The 25,505-nt window shown below is 44.8% G+C and overlaps 1 protein-coding gene across 1 annotated transcript in view; it reads left to right on the top strand.

Moving 5' to 3' along the window:
- The window catches only part of Lama3 (laminin subunit alpha 3), a 237,054-nt gene that overhangs the window by 41,806 nt on the left and 169,743 nt on the right, over positions 1–25,505 (top strand). The window contains exons 5-13 of the mRNA XM_034518463.2: positions 5,832–5,949; positions 6,618–6,736; positions 7,821–7,991; positions 10,523–10,614; positions 14,034–14,149; positions 16,226–16,344; positions 21,399–21,489; positions 22,028–22,159; positions 23,383–23,445. Coding sequence (XP_034374354.1) covers positions 5,832–5,949; positions 6,618–6,736; positions 7,821–7,991; positions 10,523–10,614; positions 14,034–14,149; positions 16,226–16,344; positions 21,399–21,489; positions 22,028–22,159; positions 23,383–23,445 — 1,021 coding nt within the window. The remainder of the gene's footprint in view (positions 1–5,831; positions 5,950–6,617; positions 6,737–7,820; positions 7,992–10,522; positions 10,615–14,033; positions 14,150–16,225; positions 16,345–21,398; positions 21,490–22,027; positions 22,160–23,382; positions 23,446–25,505) is intronic.

The following is a 25,505-nucleotide window of genomic DNA, read 5'->3' as shown; positions in this document are numbered from 1 at the left end:
ACTGATGATAGATATAAAGTTAGCTCTCACTGCATCCTAAGCTCACTGACTGACTGACGACTGACCAGAGCGCTCCAGGATCCTTCTGTCTCTACCCCACCTCCATGCAGCTCTAGGGCTATTGATCTTCACACACATGTATGATTCTTACCATGGGTACTGGGAAGCTGAATTGAGGTCCTCATACATGTGCAGTAGGCATTTACTGTTTGAGCTGTCTCCTCAGCTCCCTAGTATAGAATTTAGATGTAAGGCTTCATTTTCTTCTTGTTGATTATTTTCTTCTAAGTTATTGGCAAACCAAACATTTCTAGTTGTTTTACTGAGACATGGTCTGTCCCCATAGCTGGCTGGTCTCAGATCTTCATTGCTCCCCCTGCCTTTGCCTGCAGAGCGATGGATTTGCAGGCATGTGTCACCGTGCCCAGTGACCCAGTGACCCATATTTTGTGTGTGTGTCTGTGCTGGCAGTGGTAACTGAACTCAACACAACAGACAAGCACATTGTCACTGAACTGCATGTCCACTCCAGAGAGAGACAAGTACCCTTCCTATTGCATCATTAGCCAACCAGGATGTTAGAGAATCTTAACTTTTCTCTTCTTCTAGCTTGTGCCCAAATCTTGTCTGCCTGCTAATTCAGATCTTCATTGCTTAGAAAGAGTGCAGGGAACCTTGGGGTGGGTTTTCTATTCTGAGGCCTGGTTGGCATTTGGAATGAAAGGTAGAAGGAGGACTTGTAAGAGGTTTTATCAAAACATCCAGAAAGCCTCTGGTGGCCTGTTCTCATCAGCAGTCAATGGGATCCTCTCGGAAAGAGATGCTAGGATTGGAGGTCACCTACCACTTTTTGGATCCTGTCTGGACAGTTTCTGGAATGATCTATGTTACCTCCTTCCAAGTAAGCAGTCTCTTCTGGGAGCCAATAAGAAGCTGAGAGTGTGCATCCTTAGAGCTTGACCAAACATGCCTTTCTGATGAGAAAAAGTCCAGACTGGAGAACATTCCAGAATATCTGAAACCATGGCAGTGGGGTGGGGTTTCTTTAGATATTTTATCCCTGTGCCAAAAACAAAGCTCAAACAGTCCCCAAAACGATAAGTTTATGAGAATGTCCATGTTTGGGGGAGACACATGCTGAAGTATTTAGCAGCAAGTGTCATGAAGTCTGTTACTTCCAAAGAAAGTGCATGTGTGTGTGCATGTGCGAAATATGAACACCTGATGAACCTAAGTGAAGGATGGATGGGCGGCCATCACATCGTTTTTTGATATCTTCTGTAGGTTTGCAGACTGTTCGAAGTAAAGCCTAATGGAAAGTCGTTATTAAAATGCTTCTTTATGGAACAATATATTCACTCATTAAATTCACATGTTAAATCAATATATTTACTCATTAAATAAGTACCCAGGTATGTCGCTCTTCAGGTCCACTCTGTAGCTGTTTGCCTGCTAGTGTCTGCCTCCTGAACCCAGCTTTTGTTTTAACTGGTTAATATGTGCATTCATCCATATATCCATACATTATTCAATGCATAGCAAATCTTATTCACTCATAGCAAGTATTCAGTTCAGGAAGGCCCTGAATCGAGTGAGTGACCAACTGAGGCAAGCGGTAATTCAGTGACTTAGCGAGAGACAAGGATCAGCTTCTGCCTTATCTCACTCACTCACCTTGAACGCCTTTGAAGTCTAACGGCCTTTGAAGCCTTTCATCTGCTTTATCAGAGCATTATTTAAAAGGCGATCCTGGACCTCCCTAAGTAGACAGAGCCAAGCCAGCTTTAGTTTGTTATAAAAGCATTTGAGAGGAGATTACCAGTCTATACTTTTTGCCATTCCCCCCCCCACCACCCTTATCTGTGCCCATCAAATATTTACTTGACAATGCCCCTTGCTCCCCGCTCCTCTCTGCCCGATGCTGATGTTGTCTGTTTCTATTCGTGAGTCTCAAGGCTGACTTGTGTGCTTTGAAGTATTTTCAGTGGTGGGAGATGAAGCTTAAGAAAGTAAGCTGTTTAACAGAAACAGCCAGTTAGAAGCTCATGCTATGGCCCATCAGGAGAAAGCAATCTGCTGGCTTACCATGCCCGAGCCAGGTTGTGAGCACCCAGAGACCACTCACTGCAAAAGACCTGCAAGTGCCTATGTCAGAGGGCATTTGCTGCTGAGCTGGAGCTCTGTGCGAGAGTGGCCAGCAGGTTTCCACAGTGGTAGTGGGAGACCCACCAAACCATGCCAGTGGAGTGAGAACTGAATGCAGCCTACCCATCACCAGAGCACATGCACGTGCACATTAAGGAACCTCACAATCAGGTCCCCAAACAAAAACAGAAGGAACACTTTTTAAAGTGGACTAAATATCCTGTCTGCTTGGTATTGATGGTGGATAGACTTGGTATGTTCGTTAAGTTAGATCCAGGTAGTAGGTTCACAGAACAAGCCAGTGGACACCCTATCCTCTTACTGAGATGTTTCTCTCCTTCCTATGCCCACCTCCCCCCATCCCCACCACCAGTGTGTTTCATGTAGCCCAGGATGGCTGCAAACTTCATGTAGCCAAGGATGACCTTGAACTTCTGGATCTCCTGCCTCCTGGTTTATGTGACACTTGGGCTTGAAGCCATGGCTTCCTACACCAAGTGCCACCCCTAGCTCTGACTGGGGATTTTCTGCACGGAGTATCACCTTGGAACCAGATGATGCTAAGCTTAGGAGGCAGTGGTCACAAATTATAATCTATTGACTATTTTGTAGGAACTGTCACTGTGAGAGTTTGGTGGGAGAGATAAAACATGCTTAAAAAGATTCTTGTATTCCAAATACCTCATTTATCATTTTTCTTATTCTCACGCCTAAATGTGGCTTTCCTTTGACAGGACTGAAGTAGGTGTATACACAGTTGGAAAGATCTATGTTTGTTACAGCTTTCCAAGCAGGAGTTCTTGAATTTCCCATAAATCCCTTCACTGTGCAATCATGGGGCGTGTCTTTTGAAAACCTCTATCTCTACCTTTAGCTGTTGCTCTATGGTGTTCAGACCACCCTGTAACCCTGGTGTCTCTGTATCAGGCAGGACTTTCCCCTGAGCAACGGTAGACGGTTGGGTTGTCCTCATAGCCAGGTAAGCATTATTTCCAAAACCGAGAAGCCCAAGATTGAAGAGGACAGAACCAGCCGGGACTTAGACTTCCAGCTGCTGCTGTGACAATCTTTCTTCCCTCAGAGAAATAGCAAAAGGGCTTCTTACCATGAAAGGTGGACTTTATAAAGGAGTGGTGTCTCTCAGAGTCAGGCGAGAGCCTGTGAGGTGCCCCTGAGCTCTGGTCCTTTCAGGAGGTCCATAAACCCCGAGGATGCCATTTTTACCAGTAAAGATCTAACTGGGGTAAGATCTTTTTCAAATATTTCACCAAACCAAAACATGCCACTAGAGATTGAATGCAGAGGCAGAGATGAAACCCATTCATTTTCCAATCTGTCAGTAAGAGGGGTTTGCAGAAACAGAGTACTGCCAATGTTCTTGTTAGAAAAAATAGTTTCTTGTAACCAGATAGCATTTATCTTCAGCACCACTCTAGGGCAGACCTGGAGGGGCTGGTGAGAAAAGCTGGGGTTGAGCAGGCCAGCTCCTCAGGTGGAGAAACCACAGTACCCTGGAAGCTCAGCATGCTCGTGTTAGAGTTGAACAGAGGTGGAGTTACTGCATACAGATAAACAGGGCTTAGCTAGATAGCAGGGCCAAGAGGCAGGTGTGGCTAAACTAGGTAGGAGCAGTATCTGTAGGGGAGGAGTTTTCAAGCCCTAAACACACTGGGCAAGAAGGCTATGGTGGATGTTTCTGCACACACTATCCATACCCACACTTGGATCTCAGATGAGGGCTTTGCCGTTTTTTCTTGTAGCCTCCAGGGAGGGGTGTGAGTGTCAGGGTAGTGCTGGGGAGGGGAGGGGTGTGAATGTTAGGGTAGGGCTGGGGAGGGGAGAAGTGTGAGTGGTAGGTAGGGTTGTGGAGGCTTTGCTCTCTGCCCATGGTGTGGCCTTGAGACCACCAGCACATCTCCACTTAAGACCTCACTCACTCAGGGCTTCCTACAGAGTGGGATTCCTACTTTAAATGAATAATCATATATATATATATATATATATATATATATATATATATATATGTATATATATACATATATATATATATGCCTTAAATTTATCAAATTTAATTGTTAATATGGTATATGCCAATATATGAATCAATATAAAAGATTTTGGGAGTCTTCTATCATTTTTAAAGTATAAAGGAATTTGGAGATCAAAATATGAAACAATTTTGTATAAATGTTTGGGCTTCTAATTTAGAGTTTGAAATATTAATATTAGATAATATTTCTCAGACTTGAATTCACATACACACAGATACATACACACACACAACTTTTACTAGTCTATGTGGCAAATGGTTAAAACCCTTATGGCGGTGGTGGTTCTTACCAGTATTTTGATCCTCTAGATTGAGCCAAGGCCTTGCATGTGTTTTGATATTAAGTTACACCCAAGCCTCCTATCTTAGTGTTTTTTTCCAGGAAAAGAGGTCTCTACATTGTTCTCCTGGCTCCAGTGGACAAGCCAATGGCAGTGGGGCGCCCTGCTCAGAGAGTCACTGGGAATCTGTCACCTGGAATGCAGTGGGGCCAGGGGTTGGAGAACTGGGGCTGCCTTTGTTCCTTAATGATAGTGAGCGTTGTTTAAGCCTGTGCTCTGCCTTTGTCCCTCAGCATCCCTGGGGTTGGTTGTACTTGTTTCCCTCTGTATCCCTCAGGGATGCAACTCCCTTGAGTAGAATGCTGCACTTGACTGTAACTTATGCACACCATTTTATATTGTCTACAGATGACTTCTACTGTCTAATCTGATGTAAGTACTTGTTGCATACTGCATTGCCTAGGGCAGCAGGCAAGAATGATGTGATAGCCTCCACCCCAACAGTTTTGATCCTTGGTTGAAATTTTGGATCTAGAATCACCAGTTTGGTGACCTGACTGTAGAACTGTAGAACTCAGATTGCAAAGCAGATACTTTTTGAGGAAGGGGGGAGTGGGGAATAAACCACAGAAACGCTGGGTGTTCCTGGGCTGTACCTTGGAGTTTAAGAATTAGAGGTGAAGAGAGAAGGACCAGAGCCCACCTTTGTTTCTTTCTGTGCTTGTGTCATCCTGGTCATAGGTAAAGAATTAGGAGAACAAACAAGAACAGTAGTCATAGGGAAAGCAGCCGGTGAACAAGCAGTGTAGGTGGCACCAGGAAGGAGGGGTTCTACCCCCCAACAGCTGCTTAGGGCTCAGTCTGCAGCTCCGATCTCTCCAATACCTGGAGCCACAGGCTCTGGCACAGAAGAGAAGCTCTGAGCTCCTCTGCTGGCTCTTGCTCCACAAAGAACTTAGCACAACATTCTTAGTATTTGCCCCCAGGCTTCTGATATATAGACGAAATGAGGCCGAGCGGATTCTGATATATAGATGCCGTGCCCACTGGTTGACAGTCAGGGATTAGATACAGTTAAGATGTACCAGTGGTAGAGAAGGGAAAAATGGTTGATTTTGAGAATAATGAGCTGGAAAAACTGTTCCTGGGCAAGGGTGTCCACCATGCAGGCAGAAACAGTATCCTTATTTTGTAGCCTTGGGAACCAAGACCTATGGAAGTAGTTAAAAAAAAAGCAACTTTAATCTTTTCTTTTACTGGTGGTCCTGGGGATTGAACCCAGGGCCCTTTACATGCTAGGCAAGTGCTCTACCACTGAGCAGTCCAGACAAACTGTATCTCTCTTGCTTTTTCAGCTCTTCCATGTGGCTTATATCTTAATCAAATTTGCGAACTCTCCCCGCCCTGATCTTTGGGTCCTAGAAAGATCTGTAGACTTTGGAAGCACCTACTCACCATGGCAGTATTTTGCTCGTAAGTAATCTTGTCTTCTGTGCTGTGAGGGGCTTTGATTATCTAAAACTGTTTAAGACTATGGATTTAATTTTCTAAAAATGTGTCTCAGTGTGACTAGGTAGGGCTTGAACCTCCTAAGTTGTTCTCAGAAGAGCCCAGCTTCTCAGTCATGTATGTGTCAGTTCTAAGGATCTCACATGCAGGATGAAGGTTGCAACTCCATTTATAGTAATTTTGCTCCAACTGGTGGGAGGTGCCTGTAAGTGAGGTGCGACTTATGTTCTTCTCCTTTTATGAGGAGTTAGGAACAAACTCCCGTCCTCCAGAATACTGGGCTCCCTGTCACTTATTTTGAACCTGTTATCTTTGCTACTAAAGTATCTAAGTGTCTCTGGACCACACGATGAATCAAGGTGGAAGCACTTTTGCTTATAAGGTAAAGTTGTCTACTTGAGACATGAAGAATTAATGACATATCTTCAACTGTGGTTCCTCAAGGGCACTTGAACTGAAACAGCTGGTATTTCTTTTTCATGAATTAAAAACTTTGACCTAAGCTTTCATTTAGAAGTGCAAGAGTTCTTGGTTCTTCTCTTTTCAGCTCTCTTAAGGAAACACAAGGCATCTGAAGTGGCCTAGGAGAAAGTGATGTGTTATTTGATAATGTTCAATGATTTCCTTTCTAGATTCTAGACGAGATTGTGTAGAACAGTTTGGGCAAGAAGCAAACATGGCCGTCACCCAGGATGACCAGGTGCTCTGTGTCACGGAGTATTCCCGCATTGTGCCTCTGGAAAATGGCGAGGTAAACAGCTTTGGGAGGCTGTAACATCAAAGTCTCAAGAATGAGTTGGGTTTGAAGTTTTGTTTAGCGGCCTGGGTTCTTCCCAGGAAGTTAGGGTTTGGGATTCAAGGTCCACAGATCTCAGAATTCTGGTGACAGACTTAGAAGGTGGTTGAGTCTCTGGTAAGTGGGGTTGATCCCTCTCACCTCTTCATGCACCCTTTCCAGTGAGACTGAGGAGACATGGAGTGGGGGCTGGCCGTACAGGGGTCAAGCAGCAGCAGTGGAAGCCCACATGGAGGTGGACAGAGGTGGGGACAGTCAGGGTAGAACTCCATGGAAATGGTGAATATAGGAATATCAATAGACTTCCAAATCAACTCTCCTTAGGAGTGTGAGATCTTACCCAAGTAGTTCTATCCAGTACTGTCTGGCTGGTGAGCAGCTGTTCAAAGCATCAAGGCTGGGATCAAATTATCAGTGGAGGCATGAAACCCCAAGCCATTGTTCTTGTCCACATTTTCAATATCATGTAGATCAGAAGTTCTCAACCTGTGGGTCGAGACCCTTTCATAGGGGTTGCATAGCAGATACTTCCATTATGCTTCTGAACAGTAGCAAAATTATAGTTATGAAGTAGCAATGAAATAATTGTATGGTTCGGGTCAGCACACATGAGCAGCTGTGTAAAGGGCTGTAGACGGTTGAGGGCCACTGCTCTGCTGATTATGTCAGTCTTGTTTCCTTGATGCAACTAGGCAGAATCACTATGTTTCACTGTGTTTATAGACATAACAACAGCTCTCCAACCTTTCACAGTTTCCCCTCCACAGCCACCTGATAGAACAGAGGTTTAAGGAAGAAACATTTTCACAGAGACTAGGTTGGTAGAACCAAGAACTAACACCACTATTCTGACTTATAAACTAGATGCTAGACCAGACCACCTCAGCACATCCAGGGGCTCCTTTGAGAACCAGGTGCTTTGGGGCATGTGGTACTTTTAGTGTTTTGTTGCTACATTTTGACAAAGGACTTCCCTTGGCTGTGCCTTTTTTTCTTTTCTCTCTTTCTTTCCTTCTTTCTTTTCCTTTCTTTTTTTTAGATTGTTGTATCCTTGATAAATGGCCGTCCAGGTGCAAAAAATTTTGCCTTCTCTGACACCCTGAGGGAGTTTACTAAGGCGACAAACATCCGCTTGCGGTTTCTGCGAACCAACACCCTCCTCGGGCATCTTATTTCCAAAGCAGAGAGAGACCCCACCGTCACGCGCCGGGTGAGCTCTGAGCACCCAATCGGCTGCCTCAGTTTTGTTGCTTGGCTTGTTTTGCTTGTCAACTAAGTTAAATTCTTCCAAGTGCCTTTCCCAGCCAGTGATACTTAGGCAGAGGGGTGCTTCTGTCTAAAATATATATGGCTATTTGCAGAAAAATCAACCAGGCCTGGTGGTAAGGAGCTGATACAGAAGGATTGCAAACACAAGGCCTGATTAGCCTGCAGAATGAGTCTGTCTGAGGCCAGCCTGGGCACTTTAGCTGGTAATCTAGCTCAGTCGTTGTAGTAGCCTGAGTTCAACCCCAAAGAAAAGAAACATTGTTATATCCAATAAATGGTTATAGTGAGTCTGGTATTAGTGCGCTAATTCTTGCTATAATCGACAACCCCCGAATGTCAGAAGCTTAAGGAAAATCAAGGGTTGTTTCCTGCTCGTGTCACCCCTAGTGTGCATCAGCAGGTGAGACCATGCTGGTGTAGTCACTCGGTACCAGACTCCTTGTTTCTCCAAGGGTCTTGAGAATCCTCCTTTGGATTTCCTGCATTAGTGCAACAGATCAAAGAGAGAGAAAAAAGAAATCCACATGCTCCAAGATGTCGAGGTCGCTTTCACCAAGAGGATCTGGTCCTAGTGTAGCCCCTCCTTGGGAAAAGAGGCCACGAATGTGATCTAGTGGAGAACATGTGACAGGAACACTGGTACTCTGTGCTCTGAGGGAGGTCTACTGGAGCATCTCCCATCCTCAGTTAGGATGGTACTACGGATTCTAGGGACAGAGGGAGCCAGTCAGGAAAGGTGCCCTGAGCTCCATCGTCTTCCTGCAAGTGCCTTCTAATGGCCCAACCCAACAGGAAGCTGGGGAGCCAGAAAGTCTATGGCTGATAGGGGTCCGCCCAAGGGCAAGGGGCAAGCTCTGCCTAGAAGGCTGACTGGAAGATGCCCACTGTACCTTCTAGAGTTTGGCATTTTAGTTAATAAGCATGTAGTTAATAGCACAGAGGTTGGAGGTGGGCAGCCCAGGAGAGATTTGTTACAGTTTTGAGCATTTTCCAGAAAGGTCTTGTCTTAGCTCTTTCTGAACCCCTGGGTAGATGGGTTCAAAGATGAGTGTTTACAAAGATGAGCTGTATGTTCTGACAAGCTGCAAGGCCTCAGCTCACAACAGCCAGCTGCCATCCTGCTCTTCTCATTACTTTTGTGAGTATTGCAAGATTTGTGTGTGTGTGTGTGTGTGTGTGTGTGTGTCTTGGATATGATTTGTTGAGGATTTTGTTGATTGCTTTATTATATAATTGGGTTCCCAAAATTAAGTTGGAATTCACATGTCTAGGTATAAGATGCTGAGGGTCCCTGCCCTCACTGGCTTTCATTGGTAAATAAAGTTGCCAGCAGCCAATGGCTGGGTGGGGAAACATATGTGGGACTTTTAGGTTCCCAAGCAAGGAACCTAGGTGAGAGAGAGAAGACTTGCCATTGCCAGGAAAGGAGGAGATGCAGGCTTGAGAGAGGTAGAAGGTGTGAGAACACACAATCGTGTAAGAGCCGGGGAAGAGCAGCCCCGAGACCCCTCCGCCCTTGGGTCTAGGGTAGCAAAAGTGGAATATAGATTGTAGTAAGTAATAATTCAGAAGTTTTGGAGAGGAGGTGTTAGCAACGTGGAAGTTTGGAGGTGGCCCAACCATGGAGCTGATTTAGGCATATTAAATATAAGGCTGTGTGTGTGTCTTTCATTTGAGAATCCAGAGCATTTGGGCAGGCAGTGAGGAATTCTCTCAGCCACCACATGGGAGACTAGAGTGGATTAACCATATTAGAGCTACAATGATGTGCCCTGTGTGTGTGTGTGTGTGTGTGTGTGTGTGTGTGTGTGTGTCTGTGTGTGTGTGTCTGTGTGTGTCTGTGTGTGTGTGTGTTGGCCATGATGTAGCCTGTGTGTATGTGTTCTGGTTTAGCAGCTGAGCCTCTGTTGTTGGATCTGCAGCTGACTCTGGCTGGTCTTTGGGAGTCTGAACATGAACCAAGAAGGTTCCAACAACTGCCAACAGCTGGTGGCTCCTTCTATAGGTGAATATGGTCCAGTTTTTGGGTATTTGGATCCATACAAATATTTTTCAAAAAATATTTGAAAAAATATTTTTTTCCTTTTGTACACCCTGGAGGGGCAGTTTGCTTACAGTAGACACAAACTTCATTTTTGGTAAACATGTATGCTTAATGTGTGAACAAACTTAAGACACTTGCATTGTCTCATTTCAGTAATTTTCCTCCATACATTTAAAACATTTGGTTGTTTTAACGAACAAAGTCTGAAGGCTTTTTAAAAAATTAAGGTTGGTTGATGAGTGCATTCATTTTGTAAGACAAGTTACAAGCAAATGTGGTCCCATTTGTGCTGAGGTCAGCGAGGAGAAATGACACCAGAGCATAGAACAAGGGAAAAGCGAGGTCCACTCTTCTGTGGGTCAAAGGTTGGCAAGAGCACATCCGTGGTGTGGCTCCTGGAGCTGATGCTTCTGTTTTCTGTCCTGCAGTATTATTACAGCATAAAGGATATCAGTGTTGGAGGGCGGTGTGTTTGCAACGGCCATGCGGAGGTGTGCAGTGCTGACAACCCTGAAAAGCAGTAAGTGGGGCCAGGCCTCTCCTCACCTTGCTAGGAAGAAGCCTAATTGTTTCCATGGATATTTGCACCCTGTTAAAGAATCCAGGTTCTAGACCTCAAGAGGAATGTTTTAGAATCTACAACAAGGCAACAAGGTGGTGTGTGTGTATGTGTGTGTGTGTGTGTGTAGGTGTGTGTAAATGTGTGAATTCCCTGTATGTCAGCTCTTCCTTTCCTTCCACAGACTATCAGTGGGTCTGTGGCAGACATGACTAACTAATCATAACACCCTATAGGTAATGTGGACTGCTGCTACCAAATCCTCAACCATCTTGGACAGTCACTAGCAATTTTTATCTACGATTTGATTTTGCATGTATATATTTTTTTAATTTTTTAAAAATTATTATTTTTAATTTTCTTTTGTGCATGAGTGTTTTACCTGCATATATGCCCAGTGCCTGAGGAGGCAAGAAGAGGGCATTGAATCCCTTGGGACTGGAGTTATAGACAGTTGTGAGCCATAGAAGAGCAGCCAGTGCTGAGACATTTCTCCAGCCCCTGATTTTGAATTTATTTAATCTGGGGATTCTGCCATGTTTGACAGTTCCTACCTCAAGATGGGATCAGCCCGGAAGGTGGAAATGCGCTTTAGGGCTTGGCTTAGCGTGAGCGTTCCCCTCCTCCACGCGCTCCCCACCCACATGTGCTCCCCACACCCACTCCCACACAGAGAATCCTTCATGGCTGCCATTAAAGAGAAGTGTTGACTTAGTCAAAAGCCTTCAGCCTCATTTAAACTCTGCAGATACAGAGGAGTTCGGTGGTGAGAACCTGGCGCTAAATGCTTGTGAAATCCACATGTATGAACACGAAGCCATCCTCTGCTGGGGTGGCCCAGGGACTTGATGGACGAAGCCCATCTTGGACGGTCAGTGACACTGGTTCTAGGTAGAACAGTTTTAACCAAGAGCGTTTGCCATCCTGACCTTGCAGCACGGATAGCAACAGGATCACACTTTTGATCCTGGGCTTTGGAGCAGTCAAATTAACAGTATTCTGTTCGGGCTCATCTGTGGTGCCGTAGCCTAAGCAGTCAGTTTGACAGAAAAATGACTGTAGGACGACATAAGACAGAGATGCTCATGCAAAGGCTTGACTAGGCCTGAAGCAGTTTTATGATGCAAGGCCAAATGCTACCTCATCTTGAGACTGAGAATCAGCACAACGGTGGCTCGCGTGTGTCAGTGCCAGGCTCCTCTCTGTGCTATGCTCAGAACTTCCCTGGAGTGTATTTGGACCTCATGTTCCTCAAGCAATGCTGCTTAAATATTCTTTCTGGCCAACATATGCCAAGTATTTCATTGGTGCTGAGCTGAGATTGCCTCTCTGCCGAGAGCCCATGTGGTCTCCTGTAGGCGTGTTATGTGCACCGTGAAGACTATCCTTGTGTAATCAGATGCTGATTTCTCTGCTCAATATCGAGTTGCAATTCAGACAAGGCATCGTAATGTCTATGTCAGGTGTAAGCACTGATCCTCATTTATTCTCTGACTTGTCAATAAAGCTGAAGCTGATCAGCCAATAGCTGAGCAGAAGAAGGAATTGGGCTGGACTTCTGCCAGCCAGGGAAGAGGGAAGGAAGAAGGGATGGAGGGAAGGAGGGGAGGAGAGAGAGAGAGAGAGAGAGAGAGAGGGAGAGAGAGAGAGAGAGAGAGACAGAGACAGAGACAGAGAGACAGAGAGACAGAGAGACAGAGGAGAGGGTAGAGCCGTGAGGAGGGAGTCCTCGGAAGACACCATGGGAAACATCTAAAGCAGAGAGAGCTAAAACATAAATACTAAAAATTAAAATTAAAACATAAATATTAAACTGCAAGTATCATGGGAATTTTTTCTGGGAGGTCGTCAGAGTGGATTAGAGGTTTAGAACAGATTAATAACTGCTCAGCTGTGTGTTGTAATCATATAAAAGAAAAACACGGTCTCTGTCTCAATTGTTTGGGATTAGAGACAATCCGTCACCCCTTTAAAATTACTTTAACAATCTCCAGCCTTCATGCCATGCCAGGTAAATCCGTGTCAGCGCCTTTGCAGACAGTGGAGCGGGGAGAAGGAGTGTGACTCTTCAGTCATGCCACCCTCCAGCTGCCTCTTACAGAAGGGTTGTAGGGGTCCCGAGAGGCCCAGCCAGCAGCCTGTTCCACATGGTTCTGAGTCTTCTTTCAAACACAGATGAGTGGTCACTCAAGCATGGCATTCCATTTCAGTGCCAAGGACTGAGATAGATATGAGGTTGTAATTTTTAACACCTTTTCCTTGACAAGTGATCTCAGCTGTGTGCCCTGCAATAGAGCCGGGGTAGCCTGTGGAAGCCTAGTGTTCAAAGAGCTTTACAGTTGTCTCTCTGTCATCTCGGTGCTGGAGGATAGACTGAGTTCAAAACCTTACAAGTTCCTTTTCCCAGGATCACTCCAGATGAAGAAGTGACATTCAGTGCACCCCAGGAAACTTAGTACCTGCTTGCTTACTTATTTTATTTTTTATTCATTTTAAATGTTGTTTATTGGTAGCCCAGGCTAGCCTGGATCCTGTATATCCTTCAGCCTCCCTGATGGGGTGATCATAGGTGTGAAGGCCCCCACCCCCCCTCAGGGTTGTTCAGTTTGTAACATAATGTGGTAGAGGAGAAAGAACTGGTGCTTCGGGGTCAAAGGTTGGCTCTCTGTTATCTCCACTTGACCTTTGGCAAGTATGTTACTCTATGTGCATCTTAGTTTCACCTTCTGGGCAATGGAGATGATGGGGGAGGGTCTGGCAGAATGTATACAAATTGCTTTGTTCTGGTATTTGCTCAGAGACTGTGCTCCAGATAACTCAACAATTGTGTATGTGTCATAAATCACAGATGTTTCGGTTTTGATTTTGGTGCTGGGGAGTGAACTTACAACCTTGTGCGTGCTAGACTAGCAGGATCCAAATAAAAACTTTATACTGACGCTGGGGATGTAGCTCAGCTGGTAGAGTATGCACATAGCAAGCATAAACTTCTGGGTTTGATTTCTGGTACCACATAAACCCAGGACCCCATAAAACAGGCATGTAGCGCACACCTGGAATCCCAGGGCTTGGGAGGTAGAAGCAGGAGTACAGGAGTTCAAGGTCTTCCTCAGCTACAGAGTCAGATCAAGGTAAGTCTGGGATCAATGAGAACTCATCTCCAGCAAAACAAAACATCTAAGCCAAGCTGCTTTTCAAACTCAGGATGCTAAGGCAGGAGGATTGCTCTGAGTTTGATGTTATGCCACCATCAACACCTCCACCAAATACCACTACCAAACACTAGCACCGCTGCCGCCATACCACATCACTACACTACCATACCACATCTACCACCTCTACTCTTCAATTACCGAAATATGCTTTGCCCTTCTGCTCAGGTTCCGATGTGAATGCCAGCATCATACCTGTGGGGACACATGTAATCGATGCTGTGCAGGCTACAATCAGAGGCGCTGGCAGCCCGCTGCTCCGGAGCGGCACAATGAGTGTGAAGGTGGGTGCTGGTGTTCAGAGGAGAGGAGCTCTCTCCTCTCTACCTAAGGGCTGGTGGCAAGTGTGCCCTGGGGTCACAAAGAGAACAGGACTGTGTCAGCTTTAGAGACTCAGTTCTGTTTGTTATAAGGTATCCCCCCTTTACCCTACTGAATGGTTCAGTGGATGCTGACATCAGGGACAGTAGAGACCCCGGGGTTTGCTATATGCTTTCCTACATGCAATGGTTTTGAGAATGTTACATTTATAGATTGGGCACAGTAAAAGATGAACAGCAACTAATAATAAATAGTACCATGATGACAGCAGATTGTAATAACTGACCAGCACCGCCATGTTTGTACTTGGGAGCCTCTATTAGGTAAACCGGGGGTTAACAAGAACCTAGGAAGCATCTGCATTGACTCTGCAAGCTGATCTCAGCACCAACAGGATCCAGATGACTGGGCGCAAAGCGTTTCGAAAGATAGGCTGCACCTTTGCCGCGCTGCCGACAGGGCCACTCAGTTTGAAACACAAACTTTATTTCTGTGACTTTCTACTTCATATCTGTAGACTGCAGGCAGCTTAGCTGTGGAAAATGTAATCACTGATGAGAGGGAACTGGCACAAGGAAAATATCAGGCTTAAGGGGAAAGTATCCCGAATTCACTTATAAGAAGGAAAAGAATTATTAATAACACGCAAGATACTTTCATATTTGGGTAGGCTGAGTGTTTTAACGCAGTGGTCGTCCCGTATCCTAGGCAAGTGCTCTACCTCTGAGCCACAGACCCAGGAATCTTACTGCAATGCTGCCACCTTTGCCGTTTCTTAGGGTGTGGTAGCCGATGGACTGCAGCTGTCTTGAGATGAGAAAAGAGGAGAGTGATGGTTAAGCTTGACACATGGTAGGACGCTGACTCATAGTAGGACACTGTCATGGATTAGATCACGTGGAAGGGGCGAGAGACCAGACAGAACGAGGGAAAACAAGAGCTGCTTTTAACAGCAGAGGTAGGAAGTTTTAACCAGTGAGTAGAACGTTAGGGAGTGGTGGATTCGACAAGCAGGCACCAGGACGTGTGCGTTAGTTACCGCCTGTGTCACTGTGATACAAACACCAACTAAAGCAACTTAGGAAGGAAGCCCCTCTTACATCTTCACGTGCATAACTGAGTTCTGTCGTGTCAACTTCTGAGAAACATACATGTTCAGGCCATGTCACTATTATGAGCTGTTACGAACATTTTAATCACATAGCTTACTGGCTGTGTTAGGTACGCTTTGACTAGTCACAGTTAATTTTATGTCCTGATCTTTTTGATGGATGATTTTTAGATACTTTTAACATTCTTCCTCAGTCACTGTGAATTCTTTGCTGTCACTCTTGGTGGCATTTAGTATCATTGGGAGGAATTCAAGTCACTACAGTGAGGGTCGGTTGAGGGCCACTGTGTGCCTTGGACCAAGTTCCATCACAAACAAAACACATGCAAGCCTATCTTCATAGGATGTATGGTCAACCAAATTATTTATCTAATTACAGATAAGTAACAATAAGGAATTAGTAATTCCTATTTTTTTCACCATTATATATAGTCCTGAAATTAAAAGTTTAGACCATTGGCCGAGAGTGCAGAATTTGGAATCAAAGACAGGCCTGACTTCTGTCTCTCTTGTTTATGAGCTTGTAGCTATGAATCATCTTGTAACCTATCTCCACCTCAGTTTTCCTATCTGTGGTATGGGGACAGTGGCACCTACCTTAGAGAGTAGATTAAATACAACAATTCACATAAATATATTTCATAACAAATAAAGAGCTGGACAACAGTTTGTGGTAACACCAGCAGTGGCAGTAGTCTGTATACATGGCTGATTGGCATTGGAGTATCATTGTTATAATTATATATCTTTTAATAGAAACTTTTTATTAACTATCAAACAGAAGGAGCTATAAAAAAAATCCCTGTAATTTTCCACACTGTGTCTCCAGTGTTTCAGAATAGACTTTATTGTAGGCCATGAGCAGAGATCCTGTCTGGGAGTTCACTAAATGTTGCATGGCAATTTGACCAAGAGTGCTCTGTTCTAGCCTGCAACTGCCATGGACATGCTGTGGATTGTTACTACGACCCAGATGTGGAGGACCAGCAGGCGAGCTTGAACAGCAAAGGTGTCTACACAGGTGGAGGGGTCTGCATCAACTGCCAGGTGAGTCACTTCTTAAAGTAGACATCAACCTGGGCGTCAGCCTTACAGCCCATTCAGATGGATTCGTGTGGGCAAATCAGTCCCACACTTACGTGATGGGATGAGTGTAAAACCTTTCACAAATGATCCTAAGACAACTAGACTTTGTGTGGAGAACTTAAGCCTTACCCCCTACTCAGATATATAAAATTGATTTGTTTTTGAACATGGAGCTAAGTTAAGCTAGTGCTATAAATGGCTTAGATAAAAATACAGAACCCCTCTGAGATTCAGAAGGTGTGGGAATGATTGTCAGCTCATGGATGGCTGTAATCAGGAAAGATGAGATCAGAACTCACTGAAATTAAAAACTTGTGCTCACCAAAGACACCAAGGAAAACAAGTGGGCAAGCTTCAGACAGGGAGAGAATATTCACAAATGGTGAGTCTATCAGATGGCCAGCAAGCACAATGAATAAAGACAGGTAATCCAATAGCGAGCAACACGGAAACAGCCTCCTACAAGTGTAAGTATGTGAAGGACCAATAAGATGCTGGCCAAGGCTGTGCTGCTTCAGTCAGGAGGAAATGACAAAACCACAGAGGTGCAGCTCCACCCAGAGGGCAGTTGTTAAAAAGCTTAGGACATGAAACACTGTCCATAGCAAAACAACTTGGTTATACCACGGCCACTGCAAAGACCCAACAAGTTTGTAAAATGCAATGAAACGGGCTTCTCCCTACACTGTGGGAAGCCCTACTCTCAATTTATCTACAAGAAATAGAAATGCTTGTCTTCAAATCATTTAGAGCAGATAACGTGGAAAGAGCCCAGAGTGGAAAGAGCCTTGGTCATCAATAGTAGGATCAAGGAACAAGACCTTGCTTGTTTGAGTAACCAAGCACTAAGGAGCAAAGAGGACCTTGGATTGATGCTGTCACAGCACTGAGAGTCTTACAAGCATGTGACAATGGAAATCAGATTCTACAAAAGGCTGGTGGCACATGGCAGCCATTGGCACAGAATTCTGGAATGAGTTAATAGAGAAAAATCAGCAGTGTGATTGGCTCTTAGGAGGTGGTGGTGGGAGGGCTGACTCTGTGTTGTTCTATACTGAGATAAGAACCTGAATTTCTATTTATTTATTTATCTATTACATCCCAATTTCTGTCCACCCTCCAGGGTCTCCCCCCTCATAGACTTCATCCCCCATACCCCTCCCCTTCTCCTCTGAGAGGGTAGAGTCCCTTGAGTATCCCCCCAGAAATTGAGTTTCTTATTTGTGTGTATTTGTCTGAACTTAGTGAATGTATTATTAAGAGCTTTGTACATATCAAATATACTATGTAACTAAAGAACAAAAATCTTAAGCATATATTAAATTCCAGTTAATCAAATATATTTGGAAGTGGAAGGTGATTGGCACCTGAAGCAGTAATCTATAGGTGGGGCTTGTATGGCATTCACCAGGAAACCAGAAGTTTCCATAACAAATACTGAGTGGAAAAAAGGAAGGAAAGGCTTCACATACATGGCAAGGTAGATAGTGTTGGTCTATTCTTGCCCGAGACCTGTTCCTTGGGGTGACACTGATACTGATAGTGTATCACTGAGAACAAAGACTGCCACTTACCCAGATTATTGGGGTACTGCATAAAGGTATTCTATCTCTGTTAACCTTGGCTCTGAGGATGGGGCTTTCTAAGTCTTAAGCTTGCTCTCTAGTTGTTCACATACATGGTGAGGTAGATAGTGTTGCTCTATTCTGGAACCGTCTCTCTGGCACATGTACACCTTTTAAAACAAAGAGATGGGATCCAGAATCAGAACATAAGGTTCTGTTCCACCCCAATCCTACAACACATAGAAAAGATCTTTAAAAGGCAAAATGCACCCTCGTTCCAGAATTCACTATAAAATGAAATGAGAAAGGACTGTTGTTTGAAAAGACCAGCAATTCCAAAGGACTTGAGAATGAAAGAAAAAAGAAAACACAGCCGGCAGGGCACGGACCCCTCAGTGTGGGAGTGACATGCAGCCAACCCCAAGAGGCAGAAGAAGGAGTCAGTTGTGGGGCTGGAGTCAAATCCTAACCCTTTATTGAAATTTATACAACAACCTGTTTTCAGAGTTAATTTGATACACATTGTAATTTCCGGAAGCCAGCCTGTGACTTCAGTGCAGTTTTAGAACTTTAGTGAAGATGGAATCAGATTCTAAGTTTATTGGTGGACTAGATAATTAGGAATGACTAAATGTGGGGAGACCCATCTTCTGAGGTATAAAAACTGTTGTAAATCTGTAGTTGGGTACAGACTGGCACAGAGATTAATCTGGCAGAAACTAACACAACCTAAGCTAGCTCATGGGAATGTTACAATTTGATCTTAAATGTCATGCCACTTATGAGAGAAAAGACAGACATTTTAAAACTTGTGTTGGGACAGTTGCTTCTTCTCTTGGGGCAAAATTATCTGTGTCTCTTATGCCATGTACACAAGAATGTTGGGGTCTTCACCAGTAAAGGAAGAAGAGAGGGAGTATGAGGCTAGTCAGTTAGTGGTCAGTTAGTGGTCAGTTAGTGGTCAGTTTTGGGTTTGTTGGTAAAGAACACACACCTTACAGCAAATCCTGTCTTCCCAAAATGCAGTGATCGAGATGCTTCCCCCATTTCTGTTGAGTGCTCACAAGTGGAATATGATGAATTATCTGCCGTCATCTCAGAGCACACAGGAGGCTGTCCCTAGAGACCTTCACATAGTATCCATCAGTTTGTACCACTATAACAAAATACCCAAAACTGGGTAGCTCAGAAGGAAGAAATTTACTTTCACACAGTTCTGATATCATGAAGTCTAAGACTTAGATGCTAGCAAGTTGAGTTGTCTGGTGAGGCTCTGTCTTTACATGGAAGGCAGAAGGCTAAAGTGGCCAGACTTCTGCAAAGTCTCCCTTCTATTGGCCTTAATCCACTCATAAAAGATGAACCTTTATGCCAGTCACTTCTCAACTCTATTATACTGACCATTGTATTTAAGCCTGAATTCAGATTCTTATCCTGAAGAGGAAGCAGTTATCAGAAACAGATATGGTCGCCATTGGTGTTGTTTTATTTCTTGGGTTTCCTATTTTAATTATTGGGTTAGGTTGTGAGATAGTTAAAGTAAGGTGGCCAGTTTCCTGAGATGTGGCATTTGATTAGAGGCCTCAAGGAGGTAAGGGAATGAGCTGGGCATCCATTGAGGAGAGACAAGATTCCAGGGTAGCTTGAGGGGAAGTGAGCTAGGAGAGGGGCAGATCATTCCAGAAAGGCACCAAAGTCTAGGTCATGTGAAACTCCTGTAAAGAAAACTCATTTCCTTACAGCAATGAACCTTCTCCGTGTGCTTGAGGCTCACAGACATGGAGGATCATAGGGTACAGTCAGGGAAGTGGGTGCAAGAGACAGTGTTGGCCTAAAGGCCAAAACACGCTAGAAGAGCTCTCTGTGGAGGAGTAGAGACCTCAGACAATCAGAGCAGAGCCTGGCTTCTAGGTGGGCACTCCATGGACTGCCTCCCTGGGCCTGAGGAGATGGCACAGCTGTAGTGTTTGGTGTGTGGGCAAGAAGACCTGGTTGTGGGCTGTAAAACCCATGTGAAAAGGGCAGTTGCTGCCCGGTAAGATGGCTTAACGAATAAAGGCATTTGTAATTCAAGCTTGAGGACCTGAGTTCAATCCCTGGAATCCACAGTAGAAGGGAAGACCCCACTCCGGAAGGCTGTCCTCTAAGCCCTGTGTACCATGCACTGCACACACCCCCTTTCTCTGAGTTGAGCCAAAGCATTGGCTGCAGGAGATGGCCTTCTGCTGCAGAACTGCCACTGCGCCCACTCACCTGGAGTCTGAGGGTCTCCTCTGATGTTCAGCCTTGTGCAAGCACAGCTTCAACCCCCGATCCTCCCAGCAGGGCTGATTCCTACAGACCTCCACTGTAAACCTGAGAAGCCACCTTGACTCTTGTGTCTTGACCTGCCTGTAGTCGGTCCAACCAGGACCCTGTCGTTCATAAATGCAATAGTGTGAGTTGCCCTCAGACTGTGGAGGTCCTAGAAAACCATCGTTATTCTATCCGTAGTGTGTTGCTTTCTCTTGGTGTTTCACTGCTAAGCGTGAACTGTGTTGGAGAGCCAAGGCTGCCCACCTCAAAGAACACTTCTCATGACCTACTCTATTGGATTGCAAGCCAAGGTTAGCTGGAGGTCCTTGCAGTAAGTCATGGTAGCAAGCAGTGGAGTGGAAGGTAATGAGCAACCGATGGAAGACGGGGTGGGCTCCAGCTGCTGCTTACTTGTTCACAAGGCTCTTGATGTGAACGTTAAGCTGGAGAGGTGGCCAGCATGGTTTTGACTTCACTGCTAAAGTGGATACAGGTTAGCCCACAGGACAAGAGTGGTAAACACCCAGGGTCTGAGGTTATAAAGTACAGGGAAAGGACACAGACTAGGTCTTTGTTCTCCCTGTGTTTCTGTGCAGGTTCCGTGGTGACCACATTGGATTTGTTCTTGTTGACTTGCCTTAGCTTGCCCTTCTGTTTGCAGCACTCCCGTAGGTTTTCCCACGTTAGAGGGAGACAGAACTGAGCTTGACCCATGGCTTGTGTTTCTTGGAAACTGATGATGTGTGCTGGGTAACTGATTTTGTGGGAATTATAAGGGATAATTAACCATGGACTTAAAAAAAAAAAACCCACCTGACTCTGAACTGAGTTCTGCGCCTGCACCTGCACCTCGTGCCCACACTGTCCACTCACACAATAGAAATATCCTGAGATTGGCTTCATGACAAAAAATACAGATAAAACCAGAATGACTAGAGACAGAGATCTCCATATGCCTTCCTTCCAAAATTGGAGAAAAATATAAATTTGCATGTACCATCTCATTCTTGAGCTATACCGGGAGTGGTGGTTATCCAGTCGTTGGTTCCTCTGAGCAAAGCTATAGGGACTGGCCTGGAGCTATGGTGATTATCACAGAATGAAGAGCTTTGGACTTCTCTGGGACTCTTCTAAGTTTGTTTTCCCCTCTAATAGCACAACACTGTGGGTGTCAATTGTGAAAAGTGTGCGAAGGGTTACTTCCGGCCCTATGGAGTTCCAGTGGACGCTCAGCACGGATGCACCCGTAAGTCCCACGTCAATTTCATGAGTTTGTGTACTGCCCTGAGGGTGTCATAGGCTCGGGACCAGCTGACAGTTTGTTCCCTTGCCTTCCTGCCGTTGGCTCTGCTTCTGCCCAGTTGTCTCAACTCAGGCAACTCCACACTTTCTCTGAGTCCTGGAACTATTATATGTAAATGATAATAATAATAATAAATATTATTTCATAAATGTAGGTGCAACACTATCAAATGTATCTAGGCAAGCACTTAATTCATGGGGTTGGTCACTATTAAATCTGCAATAAACATTGCTTCTTCAGTTTTCTTCAGTTTGACATGTTTCTGTGATCTCCAATAATTCCAACTTTTTCATAGTTAGAATCAAAACAGTATATTAATAAGGCCACAGAGATTTAATAGTGTTCGTAGCATTTAACTATAACTGAGTGCTTACCATGCATGAGAGATGGCCTGAGCCAGTGGGCTGTTAGAAGTGTAGGGGCAAGCCTGCTATAAGGTACAGTGGAGGACTGCATCTTGGGTGCTTCTGTTTCCTCTTAGCTTGCAGCTGTGACCCTGAACGTGCAGATGACTGTGAGCAGGGGTCAGGCCGCTGTCATTGTAAGCCGAATTTCTCCGGAGACCATTGTGAGATGTGTGCAGATGGGTACTACAGTTTCCCATTGTGCGTGAGTAAGTATCCAGTGTGGAAGAGTCTTCCTTTCTGCCCCACAGGCAGCCTTTGTATGTGGACAATGTGGGGGCTGGAGGGTATGAGGGGCTAGAGACATGACTGGGTAGGTTATTTATACATGAAAGCATTTCCATATACTGGAAGACATATTTTAGAATTGTGTTTAGCTCGGTGTTGTACCATAGACATTGCCATTTTAATAGATCAATGGTTTCAAATGCTAGGAAATTCATCTTGATAGTAACCCATGAACATGACTTAATAGACCTAGCATGTAGTCCTTCAAGGGGTTGGGGAACAAGGATTATTTTCCCTTTTCTGGTATACCAGAGGGCAAGCTGTCAGGGCCTTCACTTCCTCCCCCACCCCCACTGTAATGATCTGAGTGACATTTTAATATCTTCATGAGGCATGTATATATATATACATATATACATATACATATACATATACATATACATATACATATACATATACATATACATATATATATATATATATATGATAGGTATGTATATATAGTCTATCTCAGAAGTGTGATACATTCTGTCTTGGAAGAAGTGGGGGCCTGTTCCAGGCTCCATGTTGTAGTACGTACCTGATGTCTTAGAACAGTGATTTAAGTGGCAGCTCCTACACTGGAGATGGTCCTACTTTGGATAATCAAATACATTTACAGGAAACAATGTCTTAAGCCAATGACACTGTTTTAGGACCTTATCCATTCAGACTGTGACTGTGGGATTGGAGCAGAACCAGAAATTGCCTGTGCTATTTTAGTGGAAAAAAATAAGAAGACATTTCAATTTTTTTAATGGAATAAGCAAAAATCCGGGAGAAAAACTTAGAAGAATTTGAAAAAAAAAAAAAAAAAAAAAAAAAAAAAAAAAACCTCTCAATTTTAATTAAAAAAAAAAAACCAAGCAGTAAAACTTACATGAAAAAAAATCTAAATTCTATTTGTGTTTATGCACAGCTACTCTTTGGACATAACTGATATGAGTGACGTAGCAATTGTAAGCATAAAACAACCATCTCTGCTAATCTACAAAACAGCCTGGCTTCTGTTGGCCATAGAGAGGTCCAGGACCATTCCCTGAATCAGTCTCTACATGTTGGATTTCACTGAGGGAGGGCCCTTGTTCCTGCTCATTGTGATTCAGTGGTTCCTGCTACTATCTCCTTAATCTTTCTTTGTGTTTTAAAATAAATTGTCTTGTAGGAATTCCAGTCTCTCCTGACTACACTCTGAGCCCAGAAGATCCGGTAGCTGGCAATATAAAAGGCAAGTAGTGTCGTTTTGGTTTAATGTCAATGGAAATATTATGTCCCACTCCCTTTCTGGTTTCTGAACACACTGCCAAGTCCAGTTGAAGTTCTGGAGTTCTGTGGGGCTTTTGCAGACGTCTCCTGGTCATTCTCGATTGTAGTCTTTCTTTTGAAAAGGCACTGCCCAATTCAAGGACACTGGATAGAGTTTGGATTATAGATTACTAGTTTGCTCAAAAAACTCTCATAGTAGCCTCTCTGTCGTGCTGGGCCCCCTGCCCCACCCACAGGAACTGAGTGCAAGTTCTCTATCTGGGAAGTAATCCCAGGAAGGAGCAGGGCACAAGAGAGAGGGCTTGGAGGGAGCTGCAGCGCGGGTGCATTAGCCAGGCCTATTATGGTACCTGAGTTGCACACCCCTGGACGATATCAGGAGATGAAACAAGACTCATTTAGATGACGCCAGGGAGGCAGTGACCTTAGCTATCTGCACCTTAGGGAAAGCTGCTTCCACAGTGCAGCCTGCAGAAGGCTGGGGAACACCACAGCCAGAAACAGGTAGCCTGGATCCAGAGCGGCAGCTGTGTTTGGGAAGTATCCTTTGGGGTGGAGAAGTGAGTAGGAGCAGAGGATTTGGTGTATGTAGCACCTACAGAATAATCATTTGTTCCACAAGTTTCCCTGTTATTATCAAAACAGTAATCTGGTTTCTAAAAACTTATTAGTGTACAAAGAAAAATTCTCAGAATTCTTAGAGCTTCTATTCCTGTGGGGTCTGTTGGGATAGAGGTGGGGACTCAGAACTCAATAATACACACACACACACACACACACACACACACACACACACGCAAGCACACATGCAAGCACACACATACAACACACAAAACAAGCAGAATTATGTATGTTTCCATTGCGCTAGTTTGCTTTCTGCTGCTGGACCAAGATGTTAGATAAAATCAAGTTAGAAACAGGACAGTGCATGCTCTGTGCTCTGTCCTTGTTGCTTTGGGCATGTTGAGGCACAGTGCATGGTGGGAAAGGCTTGTTCACCTCAGGGCAGCCAGGAAACAAACAGGAAGAAAGAGGTGGAGTCCAATTTCTTCTTTGGGGGCACATCCCAGTGACCTCAATTCTTTTAACCAAGTCCTGCCCCTTCTGGATAGTGTTTTTCCTGCCCCTGGGTACCGGGCCTGGTGCTCAAGATACTAGGTGAGGGGTGGGAAGGGCGTGCAGTCTGAGGTGTGTGAGCATCAAAGCCCCTGTTCTGCATCTGGGCAGGAAGTCTGCAGTCATACAGTAACTCAGGCTCTGGGCTGCAGATGGAGAACTTTAGGGGAGAGTATGTCAGAGGATAAGGTTGGGGAAACCAAGGTTTATACATTGAAATAGTCATGCAAAGAGGAAGAGCAGAGTCCTTAGGATAGGATGTCCAGTAAGCAAAAAGCCCATAGGCGTGACAGCGTGGGGGAAAGGAAGAGTGGCCGGGAAGGGAAGTGTCAGGGCCTTATGGCAGCCTTGGTCAGCTACTGTGAACAATTAGCATTTGCAGTGAGAAGGAGTTCTGCACAGAGACCTTATATGTAAGGGTCCTTGCGGTGCTTGCTGAGACGAATTGTAGGGAAGAAGGGCAGCGCGGAGACCCAGTGGGAGCCTACCACAGTCATCCAGGCAGAAATGGTGGTGTCTGACAGCAGAGGGGCAGATGCTGGATGTCTTCCCTAGAGAGAGCAGGCGGGCCTTGAAGGGAGATATCTACATTGGGGACAGACTGTGATGAAGAGAAGACACTGGGTTGACTCCAGAATTCTGGGCTGTACACACAGAAAGGAGAAGCTGCCCTTTATTGAAATGGAAAGGCTACCAACCAAATGAGGTCAGTATGAGAGGGAGTGGCCCAGGCAGGGGCAACCACGGACACTTGTGGAAGCATTCTGTCTTCTGGTTGTTTCGCATTTGCGTGAAATAAGAAACAAGTGTGTTGGAGCAGGGAATAGGGAAGGTGGAGAGGGCTTGGTGTGGAGGAGGACGGCAGGAAGGTCATCCAGGAGTGTGAACTTAGGAAATGTCACAGGA

The sequence above is a fragment of the Arvicanthis niloticus genome, chromosome 14 (genome assembly GCF_011762505.2).
Source record: "Arvicanthis niloticus isolate mArvNil1 chromosome 14, mArvNil1.pat.X, whole genome shotgun sequence".
Taxonomy (NCBI): domain Eukaryota; kingdom Metazoa; phylum Chordata; class Mammalia; order Rodentia; family Muridae; genus Arvicanthis; species Arvicanthis niloticus.
The sequence above is the reverse complement of the archived record's forward strand: the minus strand, read 5'-3'. Positions and strand labels throughout refer to the sequence as shown.